We start from the raw sequence: 20,942 nt of genomic DNA, 5'->3' as shown, positions 1-20,942 counted from the left end.
TTTTCAATTAGCATATATTTTACTGTATCAATCACAGCAACCTCATACAGTAAGATACACAAAAATAGAGCATGGTATCACTTCAATTCAACACAGTTTTGTACTACAGTATTCCATGACATATATACACAGGACTTTTACTTTTCAAAGCAAGTATCATCCCTGCTATGTTCACTGTAAGAATTACGTGGCATCACAGTTTTAGTTCTTCACTGTAGTGTGAGTAGCTATATGGAAATTGAACTAGCAAACTAGAAGATACACTGTGCAACAGCCATACACGCACGACACTTCAGAAGATGAACAAAACTAAAATAATCACTGAAATGAAAACCACCTTTAGGCTGTATTTTAATAATAAAATTGTTCTTAAATTCCTCGTTATATACACAATGTATCTACATTTGTTATATTTATATACATATATTTATTAAAAAAAACCATGAGACCTCAAAAACCTTAAAACCATTCACCTAAACAACTTTTACCCCAACCTTCAGGGTCAGAAAGGTAACACTTGCCTATAACGTAATATTCAGTTGCAGTCATTTGATTCAGAAATTTCCCTGATTGCTAAACACATACCATTCACTTTGTCTCTTAGTGCAAACTGTACAGTAACTTATTGTTCTCAGCCCTCTGCAAGACTCAGGTTTCACCTTATTTCCATAATACTTCTGAGACCCATTTATGGCTAAAATTATTTCAGCTATTTTACATTATTAGCCTATATGCCTCCCCCTACGGCTACCCTCAAGCCCTCTACCCACTCCCCCCCAAAATTAAGAAAAACTATCATTCATGCACATCTCTGTCACACAGTGATCAACATTTACATTTCAAAGCCTAGACTCTAACAGTGTTTAAAAAACCCTAAGTGAATAATTTTAGTGCAAAGTGGACTACACAGTTTACAATTCAGCAAGTTTTTTTTTTTTTTAAACATATTTTAAAGACATTTAACTTTGCACATCAGATTGGTTTGCCTGATATTTTGTTCTAACTAGCTAGTTTGAATATAAGACGTTAGGAGAATTCTTGTGGATTCTCCTTTATGCAAAAAGAAACAAAGAAGCCCTAAAGCCACTAATAACTGGGTGTTGTTTGGGGGCAAAACTGTACAAAGTCTAGCACAAGGGTTCCTATGTGCTACAGTAACACAGATAAATATCATTACTGGATTCACATCCTTAATTGTTAGGTTTACTTTAATAGTAAACACAGGATACACAAATGAGCTCTGATTTTTTCATCACGTCAGCACATTACCCGCTGACTACACTACAGACTCTGCAGTGAATTTGGACGCAAGTGTAAGATTTATACTTACAGTTCCCATAACCACAAAGGAAAAGCATGCACTGAGAACCAAAATCTTGCAGTTTTTAGATAAGACTCCACCTAGTTTAGTGGTAGCCTTAGCAGAATAAAGAAGAAAAGCTGGATTAAAAAAAAAACTGATCAGAGCAAATAATGTCAGTCTGCCACAGCAACTACAACAAGCTATGAAATACAGTACAAGTAGAAGCAAAAAGTCACCTGAACAAATAACCCAGAGAGACTTAGTAGTTATAATGATTTTACCACCTTTAAGAACTCAACATATTAAGTATTTATTAAAAATAAACAGTTTCCAAATTACCTGTTTACAGTACAAAGAACAGTACTTAATACATGTGCAACAGAAAGTAAAGAAAATCTGTACTCATCAGGAAGGACAACACTAGGCAAAATTTAAGTGACAGAAATACAAGTTCACCTTTTTTAAAATACCATACAGTAAAAAAACAGCAGGATGATATTGGCAACACTAGAAAATAAAGCACATTGTTCAGATTCAGATTATATAAGTTTGAGATAAACAACTGGGACATAAGGAGAGAAGGGAGAAACGAAGATAGAAAGACATGCTGTGGTGTTTGCATTTTGGAGATCAAGAAATGCAGACACACTTTGAAAAATAGTCCTTGTTGGCAAAACAAGCTATTCACATATTTCTTCCACATTTGAAAGTCATACTTTACCAAAAAACGGCAGTAGTTTCAACACCCACGGAAAACGTGAATCTTAATTTTCAGAGCCTCACGTGGCTTCATTTGGGCAAAGAGATGACTAAAATGGTGTGAAATGCGTGATGTCACTTTTCTATAATGCAACAGCTGCCAAGATATTATTAAAAAAAAAAGTGCTCTTTTTCCCCCTCATTTAAATTGAGAATTAATGATGATTTAGGAGTTACCTAAATAACAGCAGCATGAAATCATATATCTGCAGCATTTGTTAAGCCACAAAAACCAAGAACTGGCACCTTATCACTGAATCATGGTTCCAAATATTTGGGCATGTCAATTTTGTAAGAGGTCAGTGTTCTTCTTCTCATCAGTGGACTCAGAACATTAAATAGCCCTTTCCCTTCCCTTCCAAAATGGACCAATCAAGTCTACCTATAAACAACGTGGGACAGTTGAGTTGATTTATAGTTTAACTGATTATTAGGCATGAATCTGTGAAGCTCGCTTTTCCTACAGCAGGGATCATAATAGTAAGCATTGAGGCAAGTGTCACATGAAACTTTTGAACAAAACATGCAAGTGTTTGCAGCTCCAGATCGGTTACAAAAGCCGCAGCGTGAGGTGCTCGCAGGTTTGGATTTTGAACTGAATTGGGAAGCTCTCTCTTGACTTTGAGTCTGTGATGCGTACTGAGGTTTCTCTCTTAAAGCAGAGGCAGGAGATAAGCCATCATTTGGAAGTGGTTTGATGGAATAGGTGCTCTGTTTCACTACTGGGTAGTCCTGCCTGGAGTTGAACAGATTGTCACACTTCTGGCAAACAGAAGCCCCACAAGGTATGCCACAGTTCTGGCACTTGAGGGAAGCTGTCTCTTTGGCTAGGTGAGCGCGTTTGTGGTAAACAGCGTTGGCATCATTTTTTAACAGCCACACATCAGGCTTAATAGCATCCTGTCTTTTAAAATTTAGCATACTTCTAGAATCAGGATCAGTATATAAATCTAAGTCCTCTTGAGCAGAAAAATAGGAGCTGTAAGGAACATTTGTTCTTAACATGCCATTATGATGAGATGAAGTTGACAAGAATTCATCTGAACACGCATGTGGAGAGCTTGACATTGTCAGAAGAGAGGGTGATGGACGAATAATTTCATCTTTGATGTCATCTTCCGCATCAACTAAGATTGGTTCTTTCCTGAGACTCAGTGAGCTCATCAATGGTGGTTTCTTATTTTCCCAATAATTATCGTATGTGTCTACTGATTTAGAAGGCTTGCTCACTTTTGGCTTGAAATAATCCTTAGAGGCCCGTTCACTTGCTGATTTCTGAAGTACCATTCGTGCCATGGAAGTATTTAAGTTTTCTTTGCATTCTGCCCGCCGTTTCATAGCTTCTGAGCAGCCTCTAGTATCTTCATTGCTATTTTTCCGTTCATTTATGACATCAATCTCCAAATAGCCTTTATCTTTCACTTGCAAATGAATTTCAAGGAGCTGCTCACATTCCACTTTGGCCAAAAAGAGTTCAAATGAAACCATTTTCACTTGAATAGCATCAATCTGCTCTTTGAGCTTATACATTGTTCCCACTTCTTGGACATAGCCCATGTAGTTCAGAATCTGCCTTACATCATCTTCAGTGAGGGCAGACTTTACATAATATACAAAGGGTCCCGTGTAGGTCTAAGGAGGTGGGGGGAATAAAAGGAAAACTAGGTTACAAATTCAGCGGTAGATTACATGTTCAGAATATTCAGTGACAGATACGACAGAATTAAATAGAATAATTACAGAGAAGACATGCAATTCCCATGGCAAGATGAACTCCATTTCTGTAGACCTCCTGTTTCAGCAGATGGAAATTCTGCTTGAAGCAAGTTCCGAGTAGGAGAATTTCCATTCCAGTTGAAGTTCTGATTAGCATGGTATCCTTCTTGTTGGGTTAAATCACTATTGGGTACAATGACATTAACTTTTATATGCACCAGACATGTCTGTGTTTTTAAGTCTAATGCTAAAGCAAAAAGGCAAAGATTTCACATATTCCCCCTGGAGAAGAAGCAGCTAAATATAACAGGAAGATGGTATTACTGCAAGAGTACTGAAGTCCTCTTCAATGCACATTTAAATAAACTCAGGGGTACTTTTTTTGTGGAGAGTAGGATGTACAATTACTACACAACTCCAATGCCTGTATTCTTTCATCCAGTATTAGGTAAAGAACTTCCAAAAACAGAGCCCCAAAACAGTTATGATTTTGATTAAGTCGCAGTTTCCTTGGCATCTGGCACATCTGAACTGTGTTAAGAGTATACTTCAAATTGATTCTGATTGCAGGAATACCTTGGCCATTATATATTTGTCCAGAACAAGCACTGGATCCACAGTGCACAACCAAAGCCAACATTAGCAGTGCACTGGGAGATATCCTGGATGGATCAGCAAGCATTCCAAAGGCCAGAACTTAAGTGTAGTGGCACAGACACACTGAGAGATCTAGTATAAAGTAACAGTCTTCTCTTAGGAGAAAGACTCTCAAACATCCCTACCTGTAGCAGGGAGGTTGGAACTTTAGATCTTTCAGGTTTCTTTTAACCCAAACCATCCTATGATTCTATGAAATGTGCCATTCACGTTCAAATTATCTGCTAAATTGCAAAATACTGTCCTTTAAGAAAAACAAAAATACCAATCACAAGTACACACAACCTGCAAAAGACTTTAGACATACACCAGAAATGTTGTTTCTACCCAACTTTTAAGACTCAGAAATGTTCAAGTCACCTGCAGCACTTACTGTTGAAATGCTGCAGCAGCTTTGAATAGGAAAATAAGGATAACAAAAGATAAAATAGAAAACTGACAGCAGACATTTCATTAGCAGACTTGCAGCACTCAAGTCAAGCAACACACAAGTTTATACTTTTCACTGTGAGGTTATAGCATAGATGAATAATTTGAAAGTGCATTAGAATCAAAAGTTGATCATTCGAAACTACAAGCAAGTAAAATACACTCTAGAAGCAACTATTTCAGTGAATCCTTCAACATTATCACATAACTTATGGGAACCTCAGCAAAGCACCTACTTAAAACCACACATTTATCATGAGTACTTGTGCTACAGCAGTAGTGGATGTAAAACAAAAAGCTACGAACTTAAACACAACTTAATCACTCACTGAAGTTACAGCACCTCCAAGCAGAAATTAAGTACATTAGGCGAAAAGGCAAACAAAAACCTTAAATAAGGTCTTCCTCTACTTTATGGTTACTTTAAAAATGCATACAGTACTTCTCTTGGGTAGTCTCACCAGCACACACTTCATGTACTTCACCTCTTACGGCTTTTATTTACCAGCTGTATATAGTCACATTATACATCATTCTAACATATAGGAAAAAAAGTTGTCATAAGCTAAACGCGTAACATGTTTAAAGAAAAAAATATTATGTCTTCACATATAAATGTCTTACCTTAATATGTTTGAACTCCTTTTTCCAGGGATAAAGAAAGAGATTAATTCCAAGAGTCTCAAGCATGCTGAATGCATTATGCAGAGAATGTAAACTTGAGGATTTCAGAGATCTCAGTGAGTTTTCAGCCATCTCATAAAACTTTATCAACCGAAATCTATAAAAGGGATCAATTTTGGGAAGGCAAAACAAGGCTGATGCTGCCACTCGCAAATATTCATCATTAATCGGAGGTTGCTTGCTGTCAGAGACACTCAGCTTGCATTCATGGAACTGTACATACTTTCTAAATAAATCGTCTTTATATTTTGTATCCATTGAAAACAGGTTTTGTCTCAGGCTTGGGAAGCTACTTCGTCTCTTTCATGGTTACTGGGCAGTAGGTTGGTTATCTGGTATTAAGAACCTTCGGTAATGGCAACTCTTCTGGAATAAAAATTGAAAACAAAGACAAGTCATCACAGTTGCATAAATCCCAGATGTTCACAGCATCTCTTTACTTCACAGGATTCTATAAAACGGTCCACTGAGGAGTAGCCCCCAAAACAATCAACCTCTCAACCTCTCTAGGTTTCTGAAAAAGCACAAATATCTACAGAAGTGCTAGTGTCCTGCTTTCCCCTGTTATTCTCTTCTTTGTTTTCAATTTATCTGAATATAGCAGAGTACAACAAACCTAAATCAAGCAATGAACTAGGAATTTGATAAGAGAAAGTCCATGTAGTCTCATGTCCAGATTGAGGATTCCTCAGGTTAGGGAACCATGGCCGAAGTAACTCATAACAACAGACTGAAAGGGAAAGCATGAGCTCTCATGATCTTGTTTATTTTACTGTTTCAGATCAAACAACTTACAAAACATGATTTTAATCAGATATTGTGATTTATTTTGTATGTACTAATAAGCATTCCCACCATTCCCATATTACCCAGAAATAGCTGGTGCCAAAACAAGCCTCTCCGTGTTAATTCCCCAAAGCCAAGTAACGAAGAGTCTAGCAGACTATCTTGACAACCTGAAGAACTTGTGATTAAAAAGTAGACCATGGTCTTTGTTTTTTAAAACAGTGCAATCTAGCATTTCTCAACTGTGAACCAAAATGGAGAGTAGGATCAACCAAAGAACAAAGCATTGGTTCAGCTGCAGAGACACTGAAGCAACACTTCAGAAAACACTTTCCACTCAGTATTAATTCCAGCTGCTAGAATCATAGCATCATAGAATCAGTCAGGTTGGAAAAGACCTTAAAGATCATCGAGTCCAACCACAACCTAACCATACTACCCTAAATTGATCAGTGCCACCATATGCTGCTGTTAAAATGCTAATCACCAATAAGGTCAAAATTAAGTCCATGAAAGTAGCCAAATATTTACAGGAAAAAAAAAAAAGCCACATGCCACAGGAGGCCAAGAAAGACAAGCAAGCCAACAGCCTAACAGCTAACGTTAATTGAGGAAAGGATGTGCTTAATGACCATGGCATGGGAAAAGTTTGCTAGCTGTTTTAACTTCTGCTTAAAGGCACACAGCTCATTGTTTCCCCAGTCAGAATTTGCACTAATGTCAAAAGAAGAAGCCGTGAATCACAGTGTCGAGTTCTCAATTTGCATCTAGGTGTGAGGGTCAGACGAAAAAATACAATCCAGCCCTCTCCCCACAGAGTTCACTTTTCCCTCCCATTTCTTTTCTCAGGCTGGGCAAGATCAAATTCATACACAAAACTAACCTAATTACTGTTACTCAGCAAGAAGAGCTCTGCAAATGAGAAAGATCCCAGTCTGACACATTAGTAACACACCCGAAGGAGAAACAATGGCTTAAGCAGGTAAGAAGTTAGATCAAGTATTAACATTCTTCCATGTCCAACATTAATAACTGCTTAACAAAAGAGCTCCATTACCCATGTGAAAGCTCCGGATTAAAGAAGTGTCTACAGGAAAAGACTTCAGTAAGACCCTATGAACTGTGATATTCACAACTACCACCATCCCCAGCTCTGACTTGATGTTTATACATATGCCAGAGCTCAGGCAACTGAGAGCAACAAACCAAGGCAGGCCCTGCAGTGTTCCTCCTCTACTCACCCACATGCAGCTATTCTAGAAGCAAAAGCTTCAGGGACAAACCCCATAGGTCCTTATTGTCATCAACAACAATAAAATCAGAGATCCAAGGCTTTCACCAAATGCTTGAAAACAGAAATAGTATTAATAAAAAGCTAACCTGAGCCCAAGTACTATTCAAAGAATTAAGAGCACACACAAAGCCCACCACTAAAGGGCACTGCCCACCAAGCAAGACCGAACTTAGCACACGCGAGCCCACAGCTCGCTTCCTCCTGGCACCCACCTGCTGCAAACCTCCCCCAGCAGGGACACCGAGGGTGGCCGCAGAGAACAGAGCCGCCCACAGCACTCTCGGACCGCCGCCTCCACACCTCAGCGAGGGCAGGTGCGGCCCCGGCCTGGCACCCAGCCCTCGGCAGCCCCGCGGGACCGCCTCCTACCGCTGAAGGTCATGGCACCGCACCCCGCGGGCCGCGCCTGTCCCTCACCGCTCCGCTCCGCTCCACGGCCCGTCGTCTCTCAGCCGGAAGCAACCGGTGACCCAGATGCGGGTCAGGAGCCCCCCAGACACCACCCCTGCACAATCCTAGCAGCAAACAGCCCCAGAGAGGGTTTACCAGCGGAGGCGCGAACTCCTCCAGCCTCAGGGCACGGCCTCGGAGCACGACCAGCGAGCTACCGACAGTAGGAGCGACAGGAAGCAGCTGACAACGGCACCCCGGAAGTAGATGGTAGAGGGAGGAAAGGCACCGCCTCCTATCGTGAGAGGTACTTCCGCTTCGTGACGTCAGAATGGCTGAGGGGCGGGGTCGTCGCATGGCCCTTCCCCTTAGCGGCAGGTCACACCCCCCAGCGCCAGAACGCTTCCTAGCACGACTCCGCCCTCTCGGGGCTCAGCGTTGGGGTGGGGTTGCGGTTGCGTGGGAGCTGCTTCCTGGTTGGCAGCAGGAAGATGGCGGTGGCGGGCGGAGGGGACGGTAGTTTGCATTCCCCCGAGCCGTGGCCGGACCTGCTGTCACGCCTCACCTGCCCCGTGTGCCTTGAGGTGTTCGAGAGTCCCGTTCGGGTGCCCTGCGGACACGTGTGAGCGGCCTAGGGAGGAGAGCGGGCGAAGAGGGAGGCCGCACGGGGCCCTCTCGGCCCATAGGGCTGCGGGCAGCGCACGGGAACGCCGCTCCGTACCACACGGGAAAGGCGCGGGGCCCACCGGGCTGTTCTCCTCATTGTGTCCTTGTCCCAGCGCAGGTTCTGCACACCGTGTCTGCAGGAGTGCCTGAAGCCGAAGAAGCCCGTGTGTGGTGTGTGCCGCGGCGTGCTAACAGCCGGCAGCAGGGCGCTGGACCTGGAGCAGCTGATAGAGAGCACTGAGACTGCCTGCAGTGGCTGCGGCAAGAAGGTGGGACCCCAGCGAGGAGCTGGGAGGGATGGGGCGGGTGCGATATGCTGTCACTGCACTCTGCGGGTATGCGGATCCCACTCCGTTTTCTATAGATTTTACAAAGCTTCCCAAAGCATTTGGTTTGGTAGCCGCTACTGAGCTGTCACATTAATATCACTATTTCTGGATAGTGCTGTTTTCATCGTTGTGGCTGATAGAAGGTTGTAGTACCTCAATTACCAGTTATTAAGTCCTGCTAATGAAAGTTCTATTGATGGTAAGGAAATCTGTATTTAAACCTGTGCCACAATATGTACAGAAAGCTAAATTATTTTCCATGTCATCTCTTCTCCTCAGTAACAAAATAAGCTGACTTCATATAAGAATATTTTCTGATACTGGAGTGTAGGTTAAGAAGAGGAAGTGGAACAGTGTTGTATTTGTAAAATATTACAGGCAGCGGTTATACGTTAACTAATTTATAATCTCAAAGCTTTCCAGCTCACCAGCTGAAATGTGTGTTTCTTCCTGCTTTAGCACTGCCTGCACAAAACTTTGCGGTAGTCCTGCTGCAAATAGTTAAACTGCTGTGTGATTGTTGTCTATGCAGATGTTCCTCTCAAAGATGCGCAGCCATGCAGCCTCCTGTTCAAAGTACCAGAATTACATAATGGAGGGTGTGAAAGCTGTAACTAAAGAACCAGTTCACAACGCCAGGTAAGTAGCTCTTCTCTGGAAATACTCATCTTTAAGATCACAAAAAGAAGACTGTTACCAAATAATCCATATGAAATCTCAAATCTGATTCCACTTCCGAGAAGAGGCCTTTTATTTAAACAAACAAAAAGACAAAACAAAACCAATGCTGCATTATGGTGGTTTGTGCAAACTATAATTTTACAGTAAAAGCAGACTTTCCCTCTTTCCTTAGTTTGTGTTTATTAACATTTCACGCTGTTAACAATAAGCCATAATCCTGCAACTGACTGCGCAGAAGCAAACTGTTCTTCTCTATGCAGTCTTTGCACAAGACAAGATTGGAGTACTTGATAGAAGTAGCTCCTTATTTAATAATAGCTGTCTTTCTGTCTCTAGATTGTAGTAACTTATAATGAAGGGAATGTGGAGCTGACTGCATCACACTGAGCTGCATTTTAGCGTTCTGGTGATAGATACCCTGTGCGTTTAAAATGTAAAAAATATAAGAAGGCAATAAATCGCATTTATAACATTTTTTGAAGAAATACCTTTGTGTAAAGGTTTATGATGTGAAGATTTCCTTAAGATGTCATTAAGAATTTGAAAGATGATTCTTTAAATTTGCTTGTCTTGATTGCATGGAATAAGATTATTGTTTTGAATAATTTTTATTCTTAGTTGCTAGTAAGATAACTTCCAAGTAGCAAATTTAAAATCTTTTACACTATTCTGAAATGATTTTTTTTTTTTTTAGTGCTTTTAACTTGACTAATATGACAATGTATCTCATCTTTTTCCTCCTCAACCAGGAACTTCCCAAATCGCTTTACCTTTCCTTGTCCATACTGCAGTGAGAAAAACTTTGATCAAGAAGGACTAGTTGAACACTGCAAAACATTGCACAGCATGGATGCAAGACAAGTGGTAATAAAAAGTCTTGGTGCAAGAATTGCAATGAAGTCTAGTCTTAAATCCCCTTGAAACAATGAATTAGAGACTTACTGCTTGAAGTTAAGTACATATTTATACTTCTATTAAAGTCAAATTACATCTACTTCACATCCACCTCATATTTGAAAAATGGTAGGCATTTAAAGTACATTAGGCACAGTGTCAGAGATAAAATTAATGCAATGTAATAATGAAAAAAAAAAGGCATTAGTTTCCTCCCTGCTATTCTTAGCAATAAGATATTATAAACTATTGTGAATAATGATTGGAAAAAAAAGTTGTATCTATTTCTGGTAGTCTTTATCTGTTGATACTTCATTTCCTATAAAAAGGTATTGCAAAACTTGAAACTGTATTAGAAACCTTCATTTGTTTTTAAAGTTCTTAGGAATTTGGAATTTATTTAGGAAAAAAAAGAAAATCTTGGGGAGAAGTGATCTTTGTGAAGGTGATCAAGGAAACTTCTTTGTTACTGATTAATGAAGTTTGAGATCTTCTGAAGCAAACAGCAGTGACTGATTCTCATCTCCAATAGGTAGAGAGAAGACTAAACCATTCTCATTCAGAGGCCTAAGAAATTAATTTAAATAAAAGCCTCTGTTAAACCTGAATGTTGAATGGTCCAGCAAAGTATTTGATATCACTTTGCTTAGAGAATAGTAATCACTACAAATCTTAGACTTCAGTCTTCCACTCTCCCTCTCTTCTGCCCTTCATAGTATAAATGTTAACACACTTAACTGTTGAGGCTTAACTGACTTTTAATTTTTTCTTCAAGGTTTGCCCAATTTGTGCCTCAATGCCATGGGGAGATCCAAATTACAGGAGTGCTAACTTCATGGAGCACCTTCAAAGACGACACCGGTTTTCATATGATACTTTTGTGGTATGTGTTTTCTCACCCTTGGAGTACATGAGCCTGACGACTCTTAAAACACAGCTTTTTACATAGTCACTGCTATGAAATCTAATTTATGCAGATGGTATCATGAGAGAAATTGGATTATTGGCAAGTTAGAAGATGAGGCAGCTGTTTTCTGTGTTATGTTAACCACCATGGCTGTTGCAATAAAAGAATTTCTGTACCTTTTGTTCATAGGATTATGATGCTGATGAAGATGATACGATGGCACAGGTTTTGATGCGTTCTTTGCGGGATAAATAAAATGAAAAAAAGTGAAAGACAAACTGTCAAACTAAGCTTCCATGGGGAGGAAGTGCCCAGCATCCTTGCACTTCTCCCTGTACATCCCAAGATGAGCTCAGGCATCCAGAAATATGGAAGACTTTTTAATCTGTCTTGGTTTCAAATCCCTGTTTGATATGTCTGTATCATTGGGTCTTCTGTTAACCACATAAGTTTGATTTTCTTATTTGCTTCACACAAAGCTTAATTGTAGGTCAGCATGGAGGAGACTATTTTTTTCCCTTCACCCAAGCTTGTTTTCTGATGAGTTATTTTTTCCAGTTGTGTTCATTTGACTCTAAAAGCAGAAATATTCCAGACTGAATGGTCTGAACTAGTTGGTAAAATTCACCTCCTAATCTTGTTTACATTTCGTAAGTGATAGTGTAAGAGGTGTATTTGTATCTATTTTTCTTAAGTGAGACCTCTAGGTGCTAACTGTAACTGTCAGATCAGTTGAAGTGGCCTCTGCCTGTGATTTCATGTTTAGCAGTATTTGAACTCTTACAGGTGTTCTCTTATTTACATGGAAAACAAGTTCTTAGTATGAGTCTTCAAACTACAATCTTCCTTAGCAAATGTTTGCAGCTATGTAAGAAACTAGTTCAAAATATTTTAGTTCTACACCTGATTATTATTTTGTTCCACACTTTGACCATAATTTAAGCCTGGAAAATAAAACTTTCATGTTATTTCAACTGCTATAGCAAATGTTAATCATATCTGCTGGCTTTGTGATTCAATTAGTGTTTTTAGAAATTGGTTTTCTAGGTTTCTTAAGCATTATGCTCACAAGAGAAAAATTTTCAATACCTCCGCCTTATATGAAAATTTTTGTTTAAATATATGTATTTGTAGTTGTTCCATCCCTCAAGGCAAACTGGAAGCAAAACTTAGATTCCATGGCACTTGCACAGCTCTACCTTTCTGCATTACACATTTTAAGAAGCATTTTGAATTTTTATTCTTCATTTAAATGTTGCTAAAGCTGTGCTTAGATTGTGTTTTCCATGCATTGTATATATAGCATGCAGGTATAACTTTCAAAGAAAAAGTAAAATATAAACAAGAAATCAGGATGACTGTTCTCTTAAATGGAAAATGGATACTTGACATTCAATTATACACTTTCACTATAGAGCTTCCTTTTAACACTTTAACTGCACAGTCATGATGCTGAGATCTAGCAATCTGAGACACCTGAACAGAATCTGTAAACCAAAGTAGTATTGATGTCTTGTGTAATTTAACTTGGCATACTTAATTGGAGCGGTGGACCTGTACGTCCGCAGAATTGAGTACTAATTAATTTATTTGACAAATAATATTTTCATACTTTGCATAGCCTTACCTTTATTAAATGTACCCCAGCTAAAAGCTCTTGATTAAACTTTGTGTTCAGCAAGACCTCTAACATACTTAGCTTGTTTTTAGTATGTTTTCCCAAACTCAGAACAGGCTTCGTATAGACTCAGCCTTAAGTATCTGCTTGGTGAACAGAATTTCAGTCTTAGCAAAAATACTCGTGGCACTGTGGGAAAAAGTACTTTGTTTTGGAGTTGGTTGTTTCGAATGCTTGATCTGTGAAAAGATAACCATGTTGGTTGTTGAGTGGAGATTTCTAGGTTCTGGCTAGCATGGAGTTTTGTGGTGCAAATTGACCTAAATCTAGATTTCTGCTGCTATTTGAAGTGCACTTCCATGCAATTTAGATTAAATGTTTAAGGAGCAGCTAGGAGCTTCTGAGCAATTACTTTGTCATATTTTTTTTAATTTTGAAGGCAAGTTATAAATAAAGTTCATTTAATTTATAAAATTCTGTCTTCATGTCAGATTTTGTCATTTCTTCCTCCTGATCCATACATTTTCTCAGCATCTCTCCAAAGCAGTTCTTAATGTTATGTAAAGCTCCAGGGAGCATGCCAGAAAGCAGGAAAAAAAGAGAGAGACTTCAACTTTGTTTCCATTGCTTGTGAAACAGGAAGGTGGGGATTGTCTTGCAGCCCTGAGTGGTGAGAAATGTTTGCTCAGGCCTTGTGATCATACCGTGTCTGTATGGACCTACTCATTGACTGTGCATCTTGGCTTTGATTTGCTTCAGCTTACAAGGAATTATCTCATGCATGGGACAAACCCGAACTGGAACATGCATACCGGGTCTACTTGAATTTTGATTAAATTTGTGTATGGGTAAGGAGTGAAGTTCTGGCACCTCCTAGCTTGGTAACAGTGGAATTTATAGCACTGCTATCTGTGCTGTGATAAGCATCCATACAGGCACTCACAGAGAACTTGAGCTATAGTTTTCCACTTTAGTGCTGATGAGCTTAGTGTCTGTGCTGCTGACTTCATCAACTTAACAAATACAAACTTGTTTACAAACAGTGATATGCCTCAGTGGTATTTGCTCATGAATTTGAAGACACTGGTGAGAGACACGTGCTTAACCTTGATTCATCTCATCTGTGTGCAGAAATTCATCGTTAAAAAGGGATTATTACAGAACAAGCTAATTCTGACTTTAGAACCTGGTGAAGTACTGCTACGGGAGAGTGAAATACTGTGCCAGAGGAGCTGCTTCCACCTTGTAAGCAGCTGATGTTGTGGCTGCAGCAAGTCCCAGGGCCCACTGTTGGTGGCAATGCGGTCGGGCTCCCTTCAACCTGTGAAATTCCTAGTGTCTAGCACTGAGAATTAGGAGGGAAATTAGCACGGAGGAAAGGGAACAGAATGGGCAGAGACAAGCATGTGTTTGAGGGTTTGGTGGTGGTGGTTTTTTTGTTTGGTTGGTTTGGTTTGTTGTTTTTGTTTGTTTTTGCTGTGAATCTGTCTCAGGTCAAAGTCTGGCCTTAATCAGGCAGATAAATTGATGTCAGTATTAATTGCCTACAGCAATTGGCATAACTTCACCTGGAATTACGGCAATTGATCGCATCTTGTAAAGGACCCTGTCTGTAATAGAGCATTAACAGTGGGTTAATGCTGCGTACTCCTGGTGCCTGCTTGGTAGTAACTGTCCTGAGTCCTCGAAGCAAAAGTCAGCAGATATGGCAAGGACTTGGGCAGATATGAATGCTCCCTGGTGAGGTGGACGTGAAAAGGATTCATCTCTTGTGGTCAGAAGTTCGGGGTCTGTGCAGGTATTGCTCTACCAGCTCCAGCCAGCTGACAGCCTTCAGAAACTTCCAGCTGCTGTTTTCAAAGTTGTTTTCTGATGCTTGTTTGCAGAAAAAGACTTGAGAAGGTGAAAAGGATTGAGGCAAACGGGGTCAGGAGAATAAAAGTGCTTTGGTTTCTTAAGCAGTCGCAAAGTAGCGCGGCAGCTTTACGCACGTGAGCGGCAGCCAGCTGTGCGCGGTGGCAGCGAGTTTGTAACTGAAGAGGCCGTCAGGGAGCACCTTCGGGCAGTGCTTCGTGCGCGTCGCGGCTGGGGGCTGCGCGTCACCCGCGTTCCCTCCCTGCTGCCGGCAGGGGGAGAACTCGGCCCGGCGAGAGGCAGCGCCCGGCCCGGCTGATCTGGGCTGGGTCCGCCGGCTCCGGCCCTGGGGAGCACGTTCACCCCGCTTCAGTGGGGGCGAAGTGGGGCGAATCGCCTGCGGGCCGCCCGCGACGACGACGTGCAACAAAGGAGGAACGGGGCAGGGCCGGGCCGCGCAACACGGGGCTCGAGAAGATTCGCCAACCGCCTCCTCTTGAGAGGGGGAGCGGCCGCCTCGAGCTGCAGCCGCGGGCAGTATTGCCGCGTTTCCCACTTCTGTACTCGAGGCGGGTTGCGGCCACCCAGGCTGGTGCCGAGGCAAGTGCGTGGCGCCATGCCCCGGGCGGGAGAGCTGTCCGGCTCCGCCCACCCCCCGCACCCCGGGGTCCGCTCGTAACGCAGGGGAGGCGAAGGTGGCTGTGAGCTCGTGAGGACGGAGCAATGGAGGAGGACCGGCAGCGCTCTGGACCCTTTTCCAGCAGACGCTCCCGAGCCGGGAGCAACGATGCCCGGGGCCGGCACCTGTAGTCTGCCCGCCCCGGCCGTCCCATTGGCTCCGGGCATGGGGGGCGGCCCTGCACCGCCCTCCTCGCCCCCCTGTACACCCCGGGCCCATATTAACGGACGCTGAGACGCGGAGGTTCCGCAGCGGGCGGTGGCGCTGGGCGAGTACGATGCCGCGCTCGTTCCTGGTGAAGAAGCACTTCTCGGCCAGCAAGAAGCCCAACTACAGCGAGCTAGAGAGCCAGACCGGTGCGTGCCGAGCCGAGCCGCCTCGCGGGCGGGGGCTGCCCTCCCTCTCTCCCTCCCACAGCGGAGCGGTGCGCTCCCTTTCCGTGCGGTTGTAGGATTTTTAGTTTGTTTCGCTCTTACCGCGAGGAGCGTCCCGCGGGGTGGGCGGGGGAGCGGAGCGGCTGCGTAGTGCCCCAGGGTAGGCAGAGACCCTTGGGGTGAGCGGTGGCCTTTCCGCCGTCCCTCTGTGCCGGGGTGAGCAGGGCGCATTGCTCCGTGCGATGATTCCGTGTTGCCCTGGGGTGAGCATTTTGTGCTCCGCAGAGTGAGCTTGGGATCCTTGGGGTCGGTTTGGGGTCCCCTTGTCCCACTGGTTCCGGGGTCGGTTAGGGCATAGGAGTGCCTGTGGGATGCAGTTGAGTCCGTTTGCCTTGGGCTGGGACGTGTAGCCCCATGGTGTGGGATTGGACACCCTGTTCCCATGGGCGCAGAGCCCACTGTGGGGTGGGTTGTGGTCCCCTCGTGCCCCCCTTCCTGTTCCCACTGGGGTGAGTTGGGCCCCTCCATTTTCAGTGGGACAAACTAGGATTCCTTTGCCTGCCATTCCTAATGTGACAGGTTGGCATCCCCTCGTTCCCCCTGGGGTGGATTGGGGTCCTTATGCACCTTGTTCTTATGGGGTGAGTGCTCCACTGAGTGCTGCCTGTTGCCTACAGTGCTGGCTGCCCCGCTGCTGTATGAGACGTGTGCACTGTCCGTCATCCCTCCACCCGAAGTGCTGGGCCCTGGGGCCTATTACCCGCCGCTGGTGTGGGATGCTGGTCTGCTCTCCAGCCTCTTCCCAGCTGGCCTGGGCACCGAGGCAGAGGCAGCAGGCGGTGCGGCACCAGCCCTGGACCTGACAACACTCTCTAGTGAGGAGGATGAGGGCAAGAGCTCGGGGCCGCCCAGCCCGGCCTCAGCCCCTGCTGCTGCTGAGCGGTTCCGCTGTGCCCAGTGCGCCAAGGCCTACTCCACCTTTGCTGGGCTCTCCAAGCACAAGCAATTGCACTGCGATGCTCAGACCAGGAAATCCTTCAGCTGCAAGTACTGCGAGAAGGAGTATGTGAGCCTGGGGGCTCTCAAGATGCACATCCGGAGCCACACGCTGCCCTGTGTCTGCAAGATGTGCGGCAAGGCCTTCTCCCGGCCCTGGTTGCTGCAGGGCCACATCCGAACGCACACTGGTAATGACGCTACTTGGCTCTCTCCTCCCAACCATTACTGATTCCCTGCTCTCAGCCCAAAGCAAATCAGCTGCCAAGCTGTTATCTTGGAAGATATGGGCTTCCCAAACCCCCTTGGCACATCTCTTTAAATGTCCTAGCTGGAACTGAGCATGGAGTAAAGGCCCAGCTTGGGAATCTGTGCCTGGAAGCTGGGGTTGTTGTGCTGTGCTGGGATGCTTGGTCCTGTGCAACTCCATGCTCAGAGTCTTGCTGCCCACCACCATGGCCTCTGCCCCAGGGCCACGGCACCTGGCATCACCCTTAGCTCTGCAACCCATGGTCCTGGAGTTACAGGCAGGTGCTGGCAGCTGCCTCATGCACCTGTTGTTGTTTGGGGCCATGCACAGCTGCAACGCTCCTCATGCTCACAAAGCATCTCCCGAGCATCCTTTGTGGTGCTTTTGGGATGGTGTAATGGTTCCTTGGCACTAATTTCACACCCTCTCAGTGTACTAAAGACGAGTGCTGAAGGAAGCTGGCAAGACTTGATTGTGCTTTCCAAATTGAGCATGCACATTCGTTTCCTCCAAAAGAGTCTGAGAGGAATTCAGCCTGGCCACGGCCTTTCAATGTGTCCAGGAAGGAGAAGGGGGAGCACAGGGTTTGGGGGAGGAAACAGCCGTGCTCAGCCCTAACGCTGTGACACCGTGGCAGGGCCTCGCCGTGCGGGAGCTGCCTTGCTTCTCGCAGATGGTTCTGGCGTCACTGCTTAAGGAGGGATTTTTCTGAGTAGGAAATTCCCAAGCTGGAGGCGTTGCTCGGTGAATGCAGGCCTTCCCACGCCGCTTTCCATCCCAATAATGCTGCGAGCACTCCTTTTCACACTATTGCCGGCTAATGAATGGCTCGCTCTTTGATATTCTCCATGTGTTGATGCAGTGGTTAATTGGGAACGTTTCTCTTTGTCTCATAGGTGAAAAGCCCTTTTCCTGTACACATTGCAACCGGGCCTTTGCTGACCGTTCTAATCTGCGCGCCCACCTGCAGACCCATTCAGATGTAAAGAAGTACCAGTGCAAAACCTGCTCCCGGACTTTCTCCCGTATGTCGCTGCTGCACAAGCACGAAGAGACGGGCTGCTCAGGGGCACGCTGAGGACCAGCACTCCTTTCCCGTGCAGATACATGTATTGTACCTAGTGTTTGTAGGAGTTAGTTCCCTCCGTGCTGCCGTTGCCATGCACCTCGGACCGTACGCAGCCACAAGATCTACACGCTCCTCATCCTGTGCTCCTGTGCAACCTCAAGGCCTAATCCTGCACCCATCTGGACATCTTTGGGTGCAGGGTGGACTCCCATGAGAGGCGCCACGAGGCCTGGAGCATAGCAGCACCTTGCAGGTGACACTGCATCCTGGCATGCCACCAGTGTTGGGCATTGCAACTGTGTAGCTCTGGGGGTTGCTCTTTTCTTTTCTTTTCTTTTTTTTTCTTTTTTTTTTTTTTTCCGTAACCACTTGGTAATTTCTAAGAACCAGTATTTTCTTTAATGAAAGACAAAGTGTTAACACAACCTCTTTCCCTCTGCCTCGATTGTGTATAAGCTGCAAGTAGAAGGTGTAACTATGCAATAATACGGTATCACATTAGTTGTGAAGCAGCTGCTTCTCCCTAGCACAATGACAATTTGCAATGCCTACAAGATTAACGGTGTCCATAAAAGGCATTGGTAGCTATTTCAAACAAGAATCCTGTTTACAGAGCAGCTATGCACTCAAGCACCTGTTAATATGACTCTTAACAACTGCTTTTCAAAGAGGACTGTGACTAATAGCCGGCACTTGTCAGCTGATACAATGGTGGCCTGTCCAAAGGCTGCCCACCGACAGGTGTGTGCCAGAAGTGCTATTTATGGTTATTGACAGGTGCCTCCTGAATGCGTCTCTTTGGACATTGTTTTTACAGAATCATAACAAAGAGGATGTTTACGTTTCAAAGGTACACTGGTATTTATATTTTTGTGCCATGATTTTGTACTGATAAAACTTTTATATAATTATATACAGTTTATTGATATTCAATAAAATGGTTAATTTATAATCTGGTTCTGTGTGTGCTTGGGATGAATGCATAGCTGAGCTGAGCACGGTGCAGGGGCTGTGTTTGGGGAGTGGGGTGCGGGGCCCCAGCAGTTCTCCTGCTTCTCATGCTAGCTGCAGGTGAACCACAAGTGCTGCTGCGTGGCAGGGGCTGTGGCACAGCCGCTTCTTGGGGAAGGAAAAGGTAGGCTGAGTCAGTTCCTGCAGCTGTGTGGGGCTGGGGGAAGGCGGCAGCTGTGAAGAGACATGAGCAGGTAGAGGGCTGCTGGTGGGACTGCAGTGAGGAGTACCTGCTATGCCTTGAGGCTCCCCATGGGAAAAGCCCTGGGGACCACCAGGACATAGGTGGGTGACTGAGTGACCCAGCACAGGTGGTGTGGCCATGGGGCTGGCAGATCCTGTTGTCATACAGAGCCTTTGGACAGGAGGGTCCCAGGAGGGGTGAGGAGCACTAAGGACGCCCCTGGTGCCCATCTCTGCCATTTTTGACAACGAAGCCATTCCTGTGCTCCAGCCCCCTTCCAGTGCCCAGAATTTGGGACACACAACCTCACCACCCTTCTTACTCACCTCCCCAGGGGGCTGTGTTGGTCCTTTCACCCTGCACTGCCTTGGTGCCATCTCCAGGACATGGCTGCCAGCAGGGCACTGAGCAGCCATTCCCTTGTGCTGAAGGCAGTGCCCACAGTACTTGTGTCCAGCTCCCAGGAGCTGTGGTGGAGCAGGAAGATGTGTGTGGCTGTAAAATGGAACAGAACTGTTGCTTGGCGCTTCTTTAATTAAGAGCTTGCCCAGTATAAATCGACTTTCCCAGCCACACTCGACTCATTACTTTATTATTAAGCAGGCAGGAAGTTTTGCGTTTTGTTCTCATGTGTGCTTTTTTTCTTCCTTTTCCCAACAGGAAACGGGGGAAGGGCACTAATTACTTTCAGCTTTCCATCCATAAAATCTTGGATTCACAAAAGCAGCCAAACAGTTTAAAAAAAGACCACTTTGGAGCAAGGACCACCTGCAGGAGCTGGGAAGGAGGGGTCAGGGGCTGACAACCAGGGAGCATGGAGCTACGGGGCCCTTCCTGCAGTTGGGAGGCTATGCTGTGAGCTCTGCACATCTTTCATTGGGCCAAATCCTTCAGTTTCTGTTCTCCGGCAGCATGCATCTGGCCACACCGTGTGGTCCCTGCTCAGATGTGCCTCACTGGGGCTGGATGCAGGGAGTCCTGTCAGCCCTGCTTCAGTGGGGTGCAATGAATATTGGTTGGGCAGGCAGTGCGGTTGTGGCAGCCTCCTCCTTAGTTCTGCTGCTCCCAGTTTTGTTTTGTCTGGAGTCTGGCTGGGATGCAGTGCTTTCAGAGGGAAGGTATGAAACAGGTGAAGGACAGCCTGGGCTCCCACCAGCAAATCCTGCTGGCTTTCAAACATAAATGCAGCCTCTGAATATGGTGGGGAAATGTACCGCTGACTGCTCTGAATCACAAAGAAGCAGCAAACTGGTACTTGGGCTGAGGCTGTGTCTGCTCTGTCTGTCTGCTTTAGCCAGGCTGCCCCTGCTCCAGAGTCCTGCAGTGTGGGGCTACCTCATGTACCTAGCGGTGTGCCTGAATCTGTGGCCCCACTGCATCACAAGGTTTCATGATGAAGAATTGCCCCTGGA

The 20,942-nt window shown here is 44.7% G+C and overlaps 4 protein-coding genes across 5 annotated transcripts; 2 read left to right on the top strand and 2 right to left on the bottom strand.

Moving 5' to 3' along the window:
- Positions 1–8,287, bottom strand: SPATA2 (spermatogenesis associated 2). 2 transcript variants are annotated; one of them, XM_015296412.4, is made up of 3 exons: positions 7,841–8,287; positions 5,489–5,914; positions 1–3,694 (listed from the first exon to the last, which is right to left on the bottom strand). In XM_015296412.4, exons 2-3 carry the CDS (start codon positions 5,804–5,806, stop codon positions 2,441–2,443), a joined length of 1,572 nt encoding a protein of 523 aa, XP_015151898.1. In that variant the 5' UTR covers positions 5,807–5,914; positions 7,841–8,287; the 3' UTR covers positions 1–2,440. The 2 variants fall into 2 exon arrangements, with proteins under 2 accessions (XP_015151898.1, NP_001007874.1); NM_001007873.2 differs by having other exon boundaries at positions 8,175–8,287.
- A 182-nt stretch (positions 8,288–8,469) lies between these two features.
- RNF114 (ring finger protein 114) lies at positions 8,470–13,587 on the top strand. Its single transcript, NM_001001767.3, has 6 exons — positions 8,470–8,640; positions 8,803–8,953; positions 9,546–9,652; positions 10,444–10,558; positions 11,364–11,471; positions 11,685–13,587. The coding sequence occupies exons 1-6, from the start codon at positions 8,510–8,512 to the stop codon at positions 11,748–11,750; spliced, it is 678 nt and encodes a 225-aa protein (NP_001001767.3). The 5' UTR covers positions 8,470–8,509; the 3' UTR covers positions 11,751–13,587.
- LOC112530132 lies at positions 13,319–16,024 on the bottom strand. Its single transcript, XM_025142430.3, has one exon. It carries the CDS (start codon positions 15,863–15,865, stop codon positions 15,068–15,070), a length of 798 nt encoding a protein of 265 aa, XP_024998198.2. The 5' UTR covers positions 15,866–16,024; the 3' UTR covers positions 13,319–15,067.
- Positions 15,895–19,287, top strand: SNAI1 (snail family transcriptional repressor 1). Its single transcript, NM_205142.2, has 3 exons — positions 15,895–16,002; positions 16,698–17,207; positions 18,163–19,287. Exons 1-3 carry the CDS (start codon positions 15,924–15,926, stop codon positions 18,342–18,344), a joined length of 771 nt encoding a protein of 256 aa, NP_990473.1. The 5' UTR covers positions 15,895–15,923; the 3' UTR covers positions 18,345–19,287.
- Positions 19,288–20,942: the final 1,655 nt, after the last annotated feature.

This window comes from Gallus gallus, chromosome 20 (genome assembly GCF_016699485.2).
Source record: "Gallus gallus isolate bGalGal1 chromosome 20, bGalGal1.mat.broiler.GRCg7b, whole genome shotgun sequence".
NCBI lineage: Eukaryota > Metazoa > Chordata > Aves > Galliformes > Phasianidae > Gallus > Gallus gallus.
This window is presented reverse-complemented; position numbering and strand designations above follow the sequence as displayed.

Coding starts and splice junctions, on each gene's coding strand:
- SPATA2 (XM_015296412.4), bottom strand. CDS start 5,806: ATGGATACAAAATATAAAGACGATTTATTTAGAAAGTATGTACAGTTC. Junction 3,695..5,488: donor AGGAGTTCAAACATATTAAG/GTAAGACATTTA, acceptor CCACCTCCTTAG/ACCTACACGGGACCCTTTGT.
- RNF114 (NM_001001767.3), top strand. CDS start 8,510: ATGGCGGTGGCGGGCGGAGGGGACGGTAGTTTGCATTCCCCCGAGCCG. Junction 9,653..10,443: donor GAACCAGTTCACAACGCCAG/GTAAGTAGCTCT, acceptor CTCCTCAACCAG/GAACTTCCCAAATCGCTTTA. Junction 10,559..11,363: donor GCATGGATGCAAGACAAGTG/GTAATAAAAAGT, acceptor TTTTTCTTCAAG/GTTTGCCCAATTTGTGCCTC.
- LOC112530132 (XM_025142430.3), bottom strand. CDS start 15,865: ATGGGCCCGGGGTGTACAGGGGGGCGAGGAGGGCGGTGCAGGGCCGCC.
- SNAI1 (NM_205142.2), top strand. CDS start 15,924: ATGCCGCGCTCGTTCCTGGTGAAGAAGCACTTCTCGGCCAGCAAGAAG. Junction 16,003..16,697: donor CGAGCTAGAGAGCCAGACCG/GTGCGTGCCGAG, acceptor TGTTGCCTACAG/TGCTGGCTGCCCCGCTGCTG. Junction 17,208..18,162: donor CCACATCCGAACGCACACTG/GTAATGACGCTA, acceptor TTTGTCTCATAG/GTGAAAAGCCCTTTTCCTGT.